The sequence below is a fragment of the Aplidium turbinatum genome, chromosome 3 (assembly GCF_918807975.1).
Source record: "Aplidium turbinatum chromosome 3, kaAplTurb1.1, whole genome shotgun sequence".
Classification (NCBI taxonomy): Eukaryota; Metazoa; Chordata; class Ascidiacea; order Aplousobranchia; family Polyclinidae; genus Aplidium; species Aplidium turbinatum.
Window position 1 is genome coordinate 14,065,204 of NC_137474.1, and position 14,504 is coordinate 14,079,707.

Below are 14,504 nucleotides of genomic sequence, written 5' to 3' on the forward strand. Positions count from 1 at the left end.
TAGATAGATCTTCGAATTCGCCTTTCCTCACACTGTGGCCCAAAGACTAGCTGTCGCATTTCTATAGATCTCAGTCTACACCGTTCCTGGCGCCCTCAAGCTTACATAAAACATTCCCAAAAAAAAACTGAGAAAATTCACTAAAAATTGCAAATTGTAGAGACTTTTCTCCGTTATTTTACAATCTATTGGCGTAAAAGTAATTATTATTACTCATAATTCTGGAAAATAAGTCACTTATCAAACGGTTGGCCTGATAGAGATACATCACTTGAGACAATAATAGTATTCCATATTGTAACTGCGATACAAACCTCTGAGTGAAAGAAAAAGACGTCAGTCGGCAGCATTTTGTCAACTCCAATCCAATGAGTCAAGTGGTAAGATTTTGTGATGTTTATTCCCTGCAATGCATGTAATTTGAGGATATTTCGCTTTTTTTCTGTAGTAAACTTTAATTTAAGAACAAAATGGTTGGAAAGCTCATTCAATACCAATAAAAATTAATAGAAAAACATTAAAGTAACAAACAATAAAAACAATATCAGATAAATATAATCTGTTTCACATTTTTTGTTTTTGTAACGTAATCTATTTTCTTGCACTTCTACCTTGAGTGTAAAAAGTCTTCGATATGCACGAAGATGGTTCAATGATGTAAAGGCGAAAACGTTTACATTTTTTCTTCTTTTGTGGAATGATAAATGCCGCATTATTGCTTGGCTTCATTGTATTTATTCAAAACAATGAAAAAAATCATTGAGCATAAATATGAAATAAAAAAGATCAAAACGCTAAGTGTTAAAGCAGTTGAATCCTCGAAGTGAAAGAACAAGGTAAGCTAGAGCAGCTACCCAAATAGCAAATCAACAGATTTTTACATTGATTCAACGTCTGACGTTGAATCAACGTAGAAAACGGTTGATTTGTTGTGTGGGTAGTTTCAACATGCAGACTCACATAGAAAGGTATGGTGCAGTTGTAAACCAACGCGGCGTCTGGAATGATGAAATCGAGTTGATAGAACATCGTTCCGAGAAGAATGAGGGATGCTACCAATGAGGACAATACGAAAAGCAGAGGATGCAGTTGACGGAAGGGTAACAATAGAACCCATACAATGACAAACCCAGCATACAACGCAGACACCTGAAAAGAGAAGACAGTACGACTTTGTTAATGCTTTAAAGTTTTAGTTAAATCTTATTTTCAGAAGAAAAAAACTGAAGAGCTGTATTTCTATAAAATTGTAGTAAAATATTTCTAAAAGTTTAATTTTATAGAGGTAACTTAAAATGTATCAGTTTGAGTAATTCAAAGATTCCAACTTTCAAAAGTTCAAACGACAATTAATATTTCCTCTTTTCAACTTGACAATTCTAGACTGGCTATAATTTTTGCTGAAAGTGCCGAAAAGATACCCATTTTTTTTAAAATCAGATAATTTATTTATTTCTTAAGCCTCAAGCTTTAAATTTCAGTTGCCCACCTAACTCTACACTAACAAGCGGTAACAGGCAATAATATACTGTTTTAGTTTGCGTGCATTACAACATGCGATAACATATGCGACGCAACAGACGATAAAGAGCAGCGAATAGCGACCGAACCAGCTTCTCCCATTATTTTAGCGTGTTATTGAGTGTCTTGCCAAAAATAATTCTGAAATAAGATTCAACAAATTCAATTTGGTCGTTTGCCAAAGCATAATCTTGTACGTCTTCTAATCTTTGCAAAAGTGTTTCACAGACAAGATTACATTTTAACAAACAACCAAACTAAAACGCTTTTGTTGCGCTGAATGCTAGAGTGACGTAATTGCATAGGCGCCGGGTTTTGAAAATTGCCGGGGGGGCAAACTTTCTAGCCGACCGATTGCTTACATTCAAAATGCTGATGTTTGTTTGTCAGCATTGATGTTTGTTTGCGTCTATCTGCCATTGTATATCGCCAAGCTTTATAATGTAGGCTCAAGCCTCGAAACTCACGGCGGACATGTCCGCCGTCACAGCATGTGATGTCCGCAAGAAGTACCATCTAGATCGGTCATATTTGTCCGCCGAGAAATAACACAGGAACTAGCGATACAAATCGTCATTGCATAGCACGAACAATTGTTGCAATAATATATTTTCCAGCGCATTCTAGCGCGCATCTAGAAAATGTGAATACTGTATCCCTTAGCTTCCATTCAAGGAGGAAAACTTTCGATTTTTACGTTGCTTCAACGATTGATGACATTGAATCAGCGTAACAAAGGTAAATTCTTCGCTAAGAATCGATAGGAGTACAGATACTTCTACACTAATCAAGCGCAATTTATTTCAAGTTTTACGTCACAATGTCTGGCTTTGATCTCCGAGTAATATTGATACGGCAAGGTTGGTTACTAAATTAGATTATACGAATAGGCAATTAAACAGCAAGATGCAACAAATTTGTTAAGTTTTGAGAAAAGACCCAAGGAAAATTCACTTTCGCTCACATGACACGCAAAAATAAACCTAAAAAAAAAACCTGTGAAACTTTGCACAGCAGAAAATAGTAGCATTGGTGTAAAAATTTTCCGACTCCTGCCCAGAGCATTGTGACGCAAGAAGCCACACGAGCTCGTTCGGTGGAAGTTAATCAGTTATGTGACGTATCGACCAGCTACACGGCGCTTTGACTCTTCAAGCGCAAGTCGTTGGTCTGATGAAAGCCTTTCAGAGTGACTTTACTGATTTTTTAAAAAGCCTTCTAAAACCGTAGTTATAGTTCTGAAATGGCGATAAATTATTATCAAGATAAAGTGATTAAGCACGACGATCGACGGCTAAAACTGGTGTGTCCGCCGAGATAGCTGCTCAGACCGGACACGTTTGTCCGCCTCAACAAAAACGAATTTCGAGGCCTGTAGGCTACTTCGAATTATATGCTTTGGTCACTTTGAACTTTAGCTCTTAATACGCGTAGATACTAAACTGAGCAAACAGCACCTCGTTATTGACACTCCCAAGAAAAAACAAAGCGAAAGAAATCAAGAAAAACGTTTTTCAATCATTGTTACTATGCTTCAACGCGGAATGGCCCGTTTCGGTGAGTCCGATTCGGTGAGAGCCCTATTCGGTGATTTTTTTTTAATTATCGGGTACCGTAGCCTAATTATCATTTCCGTTTTAAAGTTAGGGGTTGGGGTTAGGGTAAGGGTCTTATTTCAACGTTTAGCGACGTTAAAAGGGCGGCAATCATAATTAGGTAATTAGGCTACGGTACCGGATAATTTTCAAAAAAAATTTCAAAAAATCACCAAATAGGGAACTCTCCGAAAAAGGCTCTCACTGAATCGGACTCACCGAATAGTAGCAGACCCGCTTCAACGGCACCATGCTGGCGTTTATCAGCTACCGTACTTCTGTTTCTTTTGTTATCTTGGGAGCAGCGCTCTTGTTGTAACAAGTAGATCTTTTAATTGAGATCGATCCGCAATGAAGGTCAAACTAACGCAAATCTGAACTTAGAAAGATTTGATTTAGGATTTTTTTTAAATAATTCGCGGGGGGCAGCCACCCCGAGCTAAATTCACGGGGGGGCGCCGCCCCTCCGGAGTCGGCGCCTATGCGGAATTGACCACATCAGCATTGATGTAAGCTGCCCACTCACCTGGTAGACAGCCGCAGTGAACACAGTGATAAAAACCAATCTCCATAAATGAAATTCCAACGCTCTCCAGAAGAAAGACGTGATTTCCTTCCACCAGGAAGCAACGACTGGTGACCATGCATTGAACTGGCGGACAAACCAATTCTTTTGGCTTGCTTCTTCTACAAACAGGCGAGTGAAAGGTACTACAGAAGGTGCTTAATTGTGAAATCCCCGGTACTTCTAACACTGTTTTCATGCATAACAGTTAGACCAGTGATTCCCAAACTTTTTCTATTCGAGTACCATTTAGCAGTTTCATACAGTGTTTGCGTACCACCTATGCTACAACCAGAAAATTTCAAAAGTATACAATAAAAGGCAAGAAAGTTTAACGAATTTCTCAAACCGTACGGCGCCACGCCCTTGGTGCGTAGTTTCAATTTTTCAAGGGTGTCTTCACAATCTTCGCTTCGTATCTTAACTCAACTGCATAATAGAGCGCTCACATATATCGTTATACCTTGACATGTGCATGAAAACTCATTAATGCGAAACTGTAGCAATTGCTTATGGTTCAACAATCACATATCGCAATTCTAAATTCATTTCCTCGCAAGATAAGTAAAGGCTGGAGACACAAATAAACAAAAACGACTGAAATTCCTATCGCTGAGTGCGTTGCAAGTCCAACAAAAAATTTTAAAAATGTCGCAACGAAAAAGTTTAAGAACCACTGACGTAGATGTTGCGTCATCAACGCTTGAATCTTTTACGAATAAAATTAATTATGACACAATAATGCACATTGAGTACTCTGAAAGTTTGCGCAAACTGTATTTTTTTATTTTAACTACTGTCAACTGTGGACGTCAATGTGTCGACTTAAGTGAGTTTCTCGCGTACAATCTGAAAGACCTTCGCGTACCACTAGTAGTACGCGCAACACAGTTTGAAAACCATTGCGTTAGACGAAACGAACTGCAGCTTCTAGTCCAGTCGCTGAATGGCTTGACCCGGAAAAAATTATAATAAGCTGAAATTTTGTCAAAAGGTTCGATTGGTGATGTGGAGTCACCAAAAAAAAAAAAGCCGCATGATTCCTCTTTGGGAATAGTGAGTTTTGGCCATTTTTCTATAATGGCAGCAGCTCCCATACGCCAAAAATTTGAAATTGTCTAAAAGTGATCTTTTATACATTATTAGAAAGATAATTTAATGCTGAATCGCTTTCACGTAAGAACTATGATCAAAATACACATATTGGAAGTTATAAGACTTGTTACTCAATGCAACGAACAGTGTACCGCGTACCAGCCTCATTTTTTAATCATAGATCGATTTCGCTATAGCGAAAATCAACATCAATGATAGAGTAACATAACAATGATTTGTCAACCTCCTCGTGGTGAGTCCCGGTAACTGCACAAAACAGGCTAATGACAACAAACAGAGACACATCAGGGCGTCTCTGGGGTGGTAAAAGGATAAACCCTCGGCCCCAGAGTTCGAAGAAAGAAGCCAGAAGTCCCAACATCCTACAGCTTAACGTTGAAGGCCTTACGACTGCTAAAATCGACGTCGTACAAAGAATAGCTCAACGACAAAAGGCCCTTATCATCATCCTCCAGGAGACCCACTGCCACAGCGCAGATAGGCTAGTGATCCCAAATTACTCACTAGCTGGGTCAATCCTAAGCAGGACACACGGCTTAGCCACATTTGTCCACGAGAAGCTGAACTGGAGACTGGTTGAACAATCCCCTTCAGACTCAGAGATTGAATGGCTAAGTGTGGACGTCAACGGCTACAAAATCGTAAACATCTACAAGCCACCTCCCTCGCCATTCACTCCGACGGCCATCCCAGTGTACCCCCACCCCTGCCTCTATGCTGGCGATTTTAATTGCCAGCACGTCGACTGGGGATACCGCATCACCAGCCCTTCTGGTGCATGTCTGGCTAACTGGTCATCAAATAACAACTATGCCCCACTGTACAACCCCAAAGATGAAGCCAGCTTTACATCCGGGCGATGGGGCACTGGAACAAACCCAGACATGGCCTTTGCTAGCACTGACAACGACAATCAGCTTCCAGACAGACGTGTGCTACAGAAGTTCCCTCGGTCCCAACACCGACCTTCTCTCATTACCGCAATACCGCTCAAGACACCAATTCCGAGTGAACCAGTCAAGCGGTGGAACTTCCGTAAAGCCGACTGGAATCGCTTTAGCCTCCTCACCAACAAGTTCACAAATGAGTTACCTCCACCTAACTGTCACAATGTGGACGAGGCCTACCAAGACTTTTGCAACACCATCTTAACATGTGCCAAACAAGCCATCCCTCGAGGTCGTAGAAGTAACTACACTCCATGCTGGGATGCAGAGTGCGAGCGCCTCTACCAATCTTTTGTTAGCTCTTCAGATGGTCAAACAACACCCTCAGCCGCCAAGGCTCTTCTGGAAAGACTCGATGCAAAAAGAAAAGAACGCTGGACAGAGACTATCCAATCTATCGATCTCTCGCACTCAAGCCGTACAGCGTGGAGCACACTCAATAATCTTACGGGACGATCAAGACAATCACCCCGACAATGTCCCATTCCTGCTAATAAGATCGCATCGCAGGTAATAAAAAATGGGATATATAAGCCGTGTGATCGTACCTCCGATCGGTTTGTTACCAAAGAAGTGAAAAAGCTATGGAAGATCAAGACACCCGACTAGGAGAGCATTTCTAGCTCCTTCTCACGGAGCGAATTTAATGCTGCCCTCAAGCACCTAAAACCTGGTAAGGCCCCTGGTCCAGATAGGATATGTCCAGAGCTTATCATGCACGCTGGTTATGTTCTAAAGTCCTGGTTATGCGATTTCCTGTCGTCCTGCCTGCGCCGCCTCAAGATTCCTAAAATATGGAGAAAATCTCTGGTCGTCGCGATCCCTAAGCCAAACAAACCACTAGACGATGCAAAGAGCTATCGCCCCATCTCCTTGCTCTGCATCCCTTTCAAGATCCTTGAGAGACTGATCTACGCTCGTGTCGAACCAATAATTGACCCACTGCTTCCCAAAGAACAAGCTGGATTCCGACACGGGAGGTCAACTGTAGACCAAGTCACACTACTAACTCAGGATATTGAGGAGAGTTTCTCGGCAAAAAAGAAAGCGGGGGCTGTCTTTATCGACCTAACAGCAGCCTATGACACTGTTTGGCACCGTGGCCTAGTCTACAAACTACTCCGCCTACTCCCTGACAGGCACATGGTCAAAATGATCATGGAACTCATCCACAACAGGAGTTTTACCCTTACCACCGGAAGCGGAAAGCCAAGTAGACTGCGGCGACTCAAAAACGGTGTCCCACAGGGATCAGTCTTGGCTCCCCTCCTTTTCAATGTCTATATGCATGACCTACCATGAACAACATCTGACAAATATGCATATGCTGATGACTTGGCCATCTTACACTCTGCGAAAGACTGGCAATCATTAGAAATGACGTTGAGCCAAGACATGACGACCATATCTGGATACCTTCACCAATGGAAACTGAAGCTCACCGAAAGTAAAACTGTGACGGCAGCCTTCCATCTCAACAACAGGGAGGCAAAACGTGACCTGAAAGTGACCGTTAACGGCAAAATTTTGCCGCCCTGCCCAGAACCTACATACCTTGGGGTTACACTTGACAGGTCACTCACATACCGTCACCATTTACAGTCACTACGCAAAAAGCTGACATCTCGCGTCGCCCTGCTGAGACGTTTGGCAGGCACAACTTGGGGTGCAGGTGCTGACACCTTGCGCACTGCAACCCTGGCGTTGGTCTACTCCACTGCTGAATACTGCGCCCCTGCCTGGTGCCGCAGTGCCCACACCCGTCTCATCGACAGCCCAATCAACGACGCATTGCGAACTGTAACTGGATGCCTGCGCCCAACTCCAACAGAGTATTTACCAATCCTCGCAGGCATCCAACCTGCTGAGCTTCGCCGAAAGGGAGCCCTTATACACCTGGCTCGCCGGGCGGGGGATCCTAACCACTTGCTTCATGCAAAACTCAACATCCCACTTCAGGAATCTCCCCGGCAATTAAAGTCAAGACACCCCTTTGTGCCAGCTGCTGTTGAATTACTACATCCATTCAGCGATCATGCCATCAGCGCAGCACACTTCATGGAAGACAATTGGAATGCAGCGTGGTGTGCCACCGACACGAAACTACATCGTTTTATACCTCACCCGGTGGCGCGCCCCCTTGGTATGGACCTGCCTCGGCCGACTTGGGTCAAGCTCAACAGAATCCGAACCGGAGTCGGTCGCTTCCATTCCAACATGCACAAGTGGGGTTTGGCTCCCTCACCGGCCTGCGAATGCGGCGCGGAGGAACAAACTGCTGACCATGTCGTTCTCGAATGTCCGATCTATAAGGCACCAAATGGAACGCATGGTATAGCAACGCTGGACGAAGCTACACTCACCTGGCTCTCCATCACCTGCCCTGAAATTTGATTTGATCTGGTCTCAAACGAAAGAAGAAGAAGATAACAATGATGTCTGTGTCGTTGGCTACAACAATAGGATTTCGTCTGCTTGCAGTAAGATTGATCGCTGTTTCCAGAATTTCAGTGTCAGCATCACCATCACAGTTAGTTACTTGCTATCAATCTTTCTTCAAACTCTCAGAGATCAGATCAATAAATTGAGCTTTGTTGTGTTCATTCGAAAGAAAACGATCCTATGTAGCTGGCATAGAATTGATGGACGCCACTTAATGATAAAATGTGCGTTTTCGTTAGAAATTTAAATCTTAACTTATGACAGTTCAATGAATCATAACATCAAAACTAGGCACTTTGAAGCCACAGTTCTTTTATGAAGGTGATTCAACATAAAATTATTTTTTTAATGAGGTTTAAAACAACAATTTTAGGCGATTTCGAATTTTTGGCCCATGGTTATGAAACAATGGCAAAAACTCACTATTCCCAAAGCGGTTCAGTTTGTTTTTATTTCTGACCATCTCAACGAAAAAACAATATAGGACAAACATAGCAGAGGTCTAGAAAAAGGTAGAAGTGACAAAACGCGGACGTCATAACGTGCATGATACCAAAGCAGGACAATCAGTTTAAAATATAGCACGGTCGCAACACCTTAATAAAATTTTTTATAAATTTAGAAAAAAGAGAAAAAATAGGCTAGTCAATTTTTTTTAACAATTTATATGAGTAAAAAAAAAAACAAGACAAAAAGACAGTTGCTATGTTAATCGACCTTGTCTTAATCATCAGTTGACTGTCTCGTATCATTACTATAAAACTTGTTACTCAATGCAACAAACAGTGTACCAGCTTCATTATTTTAATTATAGATCGATTTCGCTATAGTGAAATCGCTTTATGATTAAAAAATGAGGCTGGTACGCATGTACAGTTAGTTGTACACTGTTTGTTACATGGAGTAACAAGTCTTATAACTTCAAACGTGTGTGTTTTTTGACCATAGTTCTTATGTGAAAGCGATTATCTTTCTAATGATGTATAAAAGATCACTTTTAGACAATGTCAAATTTTTGGCCTATGGGAGCTGCTGCCATTATTATGGAAAAATGGCCAAAACTCACTATTCCCAAAGAGGAATCATAGGGCTTTTTTTGGTAACTCCACATCACCAATCGAACCTCCTGACAATGTTTCGGCTTAATATTATTTTTTTTCGGGTTTGACCATATTTTTACGTTCAGCGACTGAACTATTCAGGCTATGAAAAACCATCTGCTCACAATATACAAGTTCTGTACTACACATCAACTCTTTGTGTTGAACTTTACATAACAGGAAAGAAAGGCAAACGACCAACTTAAAGTAAAGGAAACCGGCGAGTTTTAAAAACAAGCTATCAGCGACTGTAAAAAAAAATTTTTTTGAGACTATAAGATTATGCTAAATACTAACTGTGAGCATAACATCAAGCTTACTATAGTGATTTAATGAATTAGTGAACATAGTGAGTAGGTATGTGAAAGTTACCATGACATTAAAATGATAAAAATGTTTTGAGTAAAATAGGAAATTGAAGCTTTTTTTCAAGCTTGTTGTGACTTGTGACATGAAAGTTATGCTTCGTAAGTCTGCAAGACAACTGATATTTTGCATTTTTAATCAATGCTTAGGATTGTTGAATGAACAAAAATCATGAAAATTAAATGACGCGAATTGTGATGACGTGAAAAACCACATCGGATAAAAGAGATAAAACATAACCCAGGCTGCAAATTGTCTACAGACGTTACATCAATGTAAAAAAAGACTGATTTGCCGTCTACAGAATGATCCAAGATAGTCTAAAAGCGTCGATCAGATTTAATGGAGAATAAATGTAGTTTGAAGATTTTGTTGCTTGTTAGTTGATCTGATCAGAAATGAGCGTGGTTGAATTCAAATTTCCGCATGTTGATGCTGTAAAGTCCGTTAAAAAATCCAAAATCGCGTAGGATCGAGATGGATTTATTAAGTAGATTATAATAATCGTTTGTCTGGTTTAAGTTCAATCAATGTTTGAAAAGCTTAACTAGTAAAAGTTGCCCTTGTTACAGACACAAAACATTCAAAACAAGGCGTTGAAACAAGCAAGAAGCAACTTTTGCCAGCTAGGAAAAATTTTAACAAGAAACCGCAAATGCTCGTATCCATCAAATCAAGTGATTACATCATGCCATAAACAGAGATATTTGCATTCCTTTGCAACTTTCTTTCCAATGACGTAGGGGGCTACGTTGCACCGCAACTTTGGCATTTGACTAATAATAATAATAACAATATTTATATAGCGCCACACCCACAGTCAAACTATGCTCTTGGGCGCTGTACATGACAATGGTGATAATTAATTACGGTACTTTCAGTCATAATGTTCATTGAAATAGAACGTTTTCAAGCGAGCTTTGAATTCATTTAAATTCTCAGCTTCTTTTACACAAATAAGCAAACAATTTCAGCAACTGGCAGCATTAATTGGGAAGGTGCGATTTACACTAAGGGTTGCACAAGAGCAATTGCTGTTAAGAACGCAAAGTTCTGGCAGGTTTATAATGAACAAGCAAAGTGTCCAGATAGTTCGGAGCAAAACCATGGAAGACTTTATAAATTAATAGACATATTTTGAAGCGAATATGATACAATACTGGAAGCCAATGCAGGGATTTTAGTATAGGAGTGATATGCTCACGTTTACGTGTTAAAGTAATTAGCCGAGCGGCAGCATTCCGAACTCTTCGAAGACGCAAAATAGTACAATGTGGAATGTTATTTTACAATGAATTTGAATAATCAAGCCTGGATGTTACAAGCGCATGAGTTAAAGTTTTACAAGCATCAACATTTATAAACTGTCTGATGAAACCAATATTTCTAAGATGAAAAAAGCAAAATTTAACAGTGGAACTGACAAAGTTTTCTAAACACAAATGTTGATTTAATGTTACACCAAGCAATTTAACTGAGTTAGAAGAAGAAAGATTGATATTACTCAGGGTAAGGGTCATGTCGTTAAACTTTGAAATACATCGTTTCGGAGAAAATACATTAAACTCACATTTTTCTTGATTCAGTTTCAACATATTATAAGACATCCAATTTGAGATATCAACCATATATACATTTTTGGAATTTTGACTTAATACAACACAATGAATCTTCATCAGTAACACGCAAATACAATTGTATATCATCAGCATATGAGTGGTTTAAAAGCCCATGTCGCTTTATGATGTCAAACAGAGGTTTTATGTAAAGACAAAACAGGACAGGGCCAAGAACAGAACCCTGAGCAACTCCAGAAGAAATGTTGCAGAAGACATTGAGTTTTCAATTGCTACAGACTGAATTCGGTCATAAAGATAAGAAGAGAACCAGTCAAGTGCCATTCCTGTAATGCCAAAGACTGGAAAGTAAACTGGGTAAATAGATGCAGTATTGAAAAACCCGTTTTGAAACACAGTTTTTGTAATTTTTGGTTATTGTTTGAGTTCGTTGTTGTAAAATGTCAATGTAGAAACCGAAACACGGTTCCACTGATGGTAATAATGTTTAGCAAACACAAAGCTAAGAACAAAACAAAAAACCATTAAACACAGATAAAGATACTATTTATTATTCTTACTTGAATTCTGTACACTCGAATACCATCAGCAGCCTATTAACCTGCTAAATGATGTTTTTTGAATTCTGTTTAATTTTCACTAGCCTGCTAAACAAAAGAGTGCCTTCTTCGGGCTGACAGTGACATTAAAACGATATAACTTTCAAATGTCATTTAAATAGTTGATGAGCAAAAGTGAATTGGCAGCTGGAAAAGTGGTTGTTTTTGCGTTGTTCCAACGCCTGCAGACGTTGGATCAATGTAAAAATGACCAATCTTAAAAGGTGGCCAGAAGAACATGCAGCTAAATTTTGTCAGCACATTACGGCCTGAAATTCTGAAAAACTTGCAGACAACGACGAAAATGAAACGTTGGTTAGAAGTGTACACCACTGCACAACACCTGGGCGTAATTTTTTTCCCACAAACTTTTTGTTACTTCGCATAGAGTTTGTATTTATACCGTGTGAATACAAACATTTTTCGTTGGCGTGTTTGGTTCTGTGGTTTCGTCTTTTGCCTCATGTTCGTGAGGACATCGGTTCGACGCCCATCGATGTCAATTTTTTTTCTTTACATTAATTTTTGTGGTGCACAAAAGCTTTTAAAAAAGTAAGGTTAGGGTTAAATCTTAGAGTTAGGGTTAATTCTTAATCAATTCGGAAAATCTTACTTTTAGACTAGTGAGACCAGAATCAATTTCTTTTCTCAACTTTTTTCAACTTGACTAAACTAGATGTGTCTGCAGGCTACATATTTTTTCAAGTTCCATGTTTATATTTGAACCTGGAGGGCGAAAACCGGCTGCTGTGAGGGCGAAAATCGGTAATAAACAGTTAAGCGCGTCGCGCGGTAACCAGTAATGGCTACACTTACAGAAATATGCAAATGAGACAAAAAGTTCGAAGGAAAAAATTTTCGCCACCCGGGCATGCAACCAAGACAAACCTTCTGCATGAGACGTACCACGCTGTAGCTCGTCCATTTCATACTCGCCCACTGCTCCTTGATCTCCCTGGCGGCGATTGGGGTCACCTGTGGGCTGGGTCATTTGTGTCGGGGATCCGGTGTACTGCGTTATGTGTGAAAGTTCACGTAAAGTTGCTAACAAAGTCGAAGCATTCAAAATGAGAACACACTTCGACAAGTATTTCCCGAAAAAAGAATTATATGCGAGAAAAAAACTTTTTTGGAGCAGATGTTTCGCTTAATAAAAAAAAGAACTGTAAGTTTTCTAAACAAAGGCAAGTACTTGCTGACTATGTCTAACAAGGTAAAAGTGCGTGAAACAAATTTACGTTAAGTAGTGCATCTACACACACATCATTGGTCCAAATCCTAGTTTTTGAGCCCAACAGTAGCGCTTTTACTCAAGGTGCGTATTAGATACAAACCTTCCGAAAACCAAACATAATAATCGCCCTAAAAAGAAACATTTATATGAGAAAATTTCTGAAAGCTTTCAGAACTTGTATTGTATTTTGTAAAAACCACCAGATCACCATTTAATAAAAAAAAACATGAAAACTAAAACCAACAAGATTTCATCACCAAGGGCAGAAATACTAAACAAAGTTTAACAAAAAGTTATCAACATGACTCAATTTATCAACATAACAACACGAGAATTTACCTTGAGAAATTTTTTGTTGAAATACTGTAGCTGCAAGATGATGGTGAGCAGAAAGAGGGTCGGAACGAGAATCTTGAGCAAAAGTTCACCAGGACCAGATTGTTCCAACCCAAGATCTTTCAATCTGAGTGGAAACATTGAAGTTTATCGTTTAGATTCAGTGTTCCCACACAGCAAAATCTGTCATTTTACATCAATTTCAAACGTTAAATCAATGTAAAAATGACAGATTTTGCTGTCTGAGTTGTTGCCATCGATCATGATACGCATGTAACGCAAAGTGCTTGTATTGCCAGTTTTCAAACGACTATTTGTTGAACCGAGAGGTTGTCGAAAGAGCAAGGACTTTATCAAAAAAGTATTGTGCAATTCATACCAAAAAAGTAAATCATGTCCTTCCGCACAGCAGTCGTTTTTTCTTTGATAAACTAAATGTAGGTAAAAATGTAAGCAAATATTTGCTGTTATTAAGCTGTCGCTTGATGAAGTGTAGAAACACGAGCTAACACAAGTTGTCTCATGGTCAGTGCTGATCTTGAAATTACTGTAGAACAATTTGCACACAACTATACAGTATACACTATACAGCATCAGTCGGTTTGAATTGTTAAGAAACTTTTTCGAAAATACATTCGTTTTAAGCAGGCCAGCAAACGTCACAACGATATCTGACGAATGATCATACAATTTGAACGTAAAGCTTTTTATATGAACTTTAAGCGGGCGCATTGCTGAAACCGCAGTTATCTGCTATGACGCTCAACCATCCACACTGCACTTACACATTTCAGTTAGTCATAGCACTATTTCATGAAAAGTGGATATAATAAAATTTGATATCAAAATAAAGTAAAAGCTAACAATATCTTTGCTACCTTACAAAGTGTAGAAAGTTACTTTTATTTACTTCTTTTTATGCCACTGCTCAGAATGCAAATATGCATAAATCAAAACTGTTTAAGATCTAAGTCAGACCTTCCATAATTTTATTTTTTATTTCCTTTATCATCAATCATGTATTTCCCCTTTTCCTCATTTTGAAAACTAGTTTCCTCCAAAATTTCCTCTTCACCATATACACATGTTATTGACCAAAAAACTTG

At 39.5% G+C, this 14,504-nt stretch overlaps 1 protein-coding gene across 3 annotated transcripts in view; it reads right to left on the bottom strand.

The window, feature by feature from the left end:
• The window catches only part of LOC145767574 (piezo-type mechanosensitive ion channel component 1-like), a 125,030-nt gene that overhangs the window by 42,590 nt on the left and 67,936 nt on the right, over positions 1 to 14,504 (bottom strand). For all 3 annotated transcript variants that reach the window (XM_082579423.1, XM_082579422.1, XM_082579421.1), the window contains 5 exons: positions 13,402 to 13,525; positions 12,717 to 12,840; positions 3,643 to 3,803; positions 961 to 1,149; positions 315 to 404 (listed from right to left, as the gene is read on the bottom strand). In XM_082579423.1, the coding sequence (XP_082435549.1) occupies positions 315 to 404; positions 961 to 1,149; positions 3,643 to 3,803; positions 12,717 to 12,840; positions 13,402 to 13,525 (688 nt within the window). The remainder of the gene's footprint in view (positions 1 to 314; positions 405 to 960; positions 1,150 to 3,642; positions 3,804 to 12,716; positions 12,841 to 13,401; positions 13,526 to 14,504) is intronic.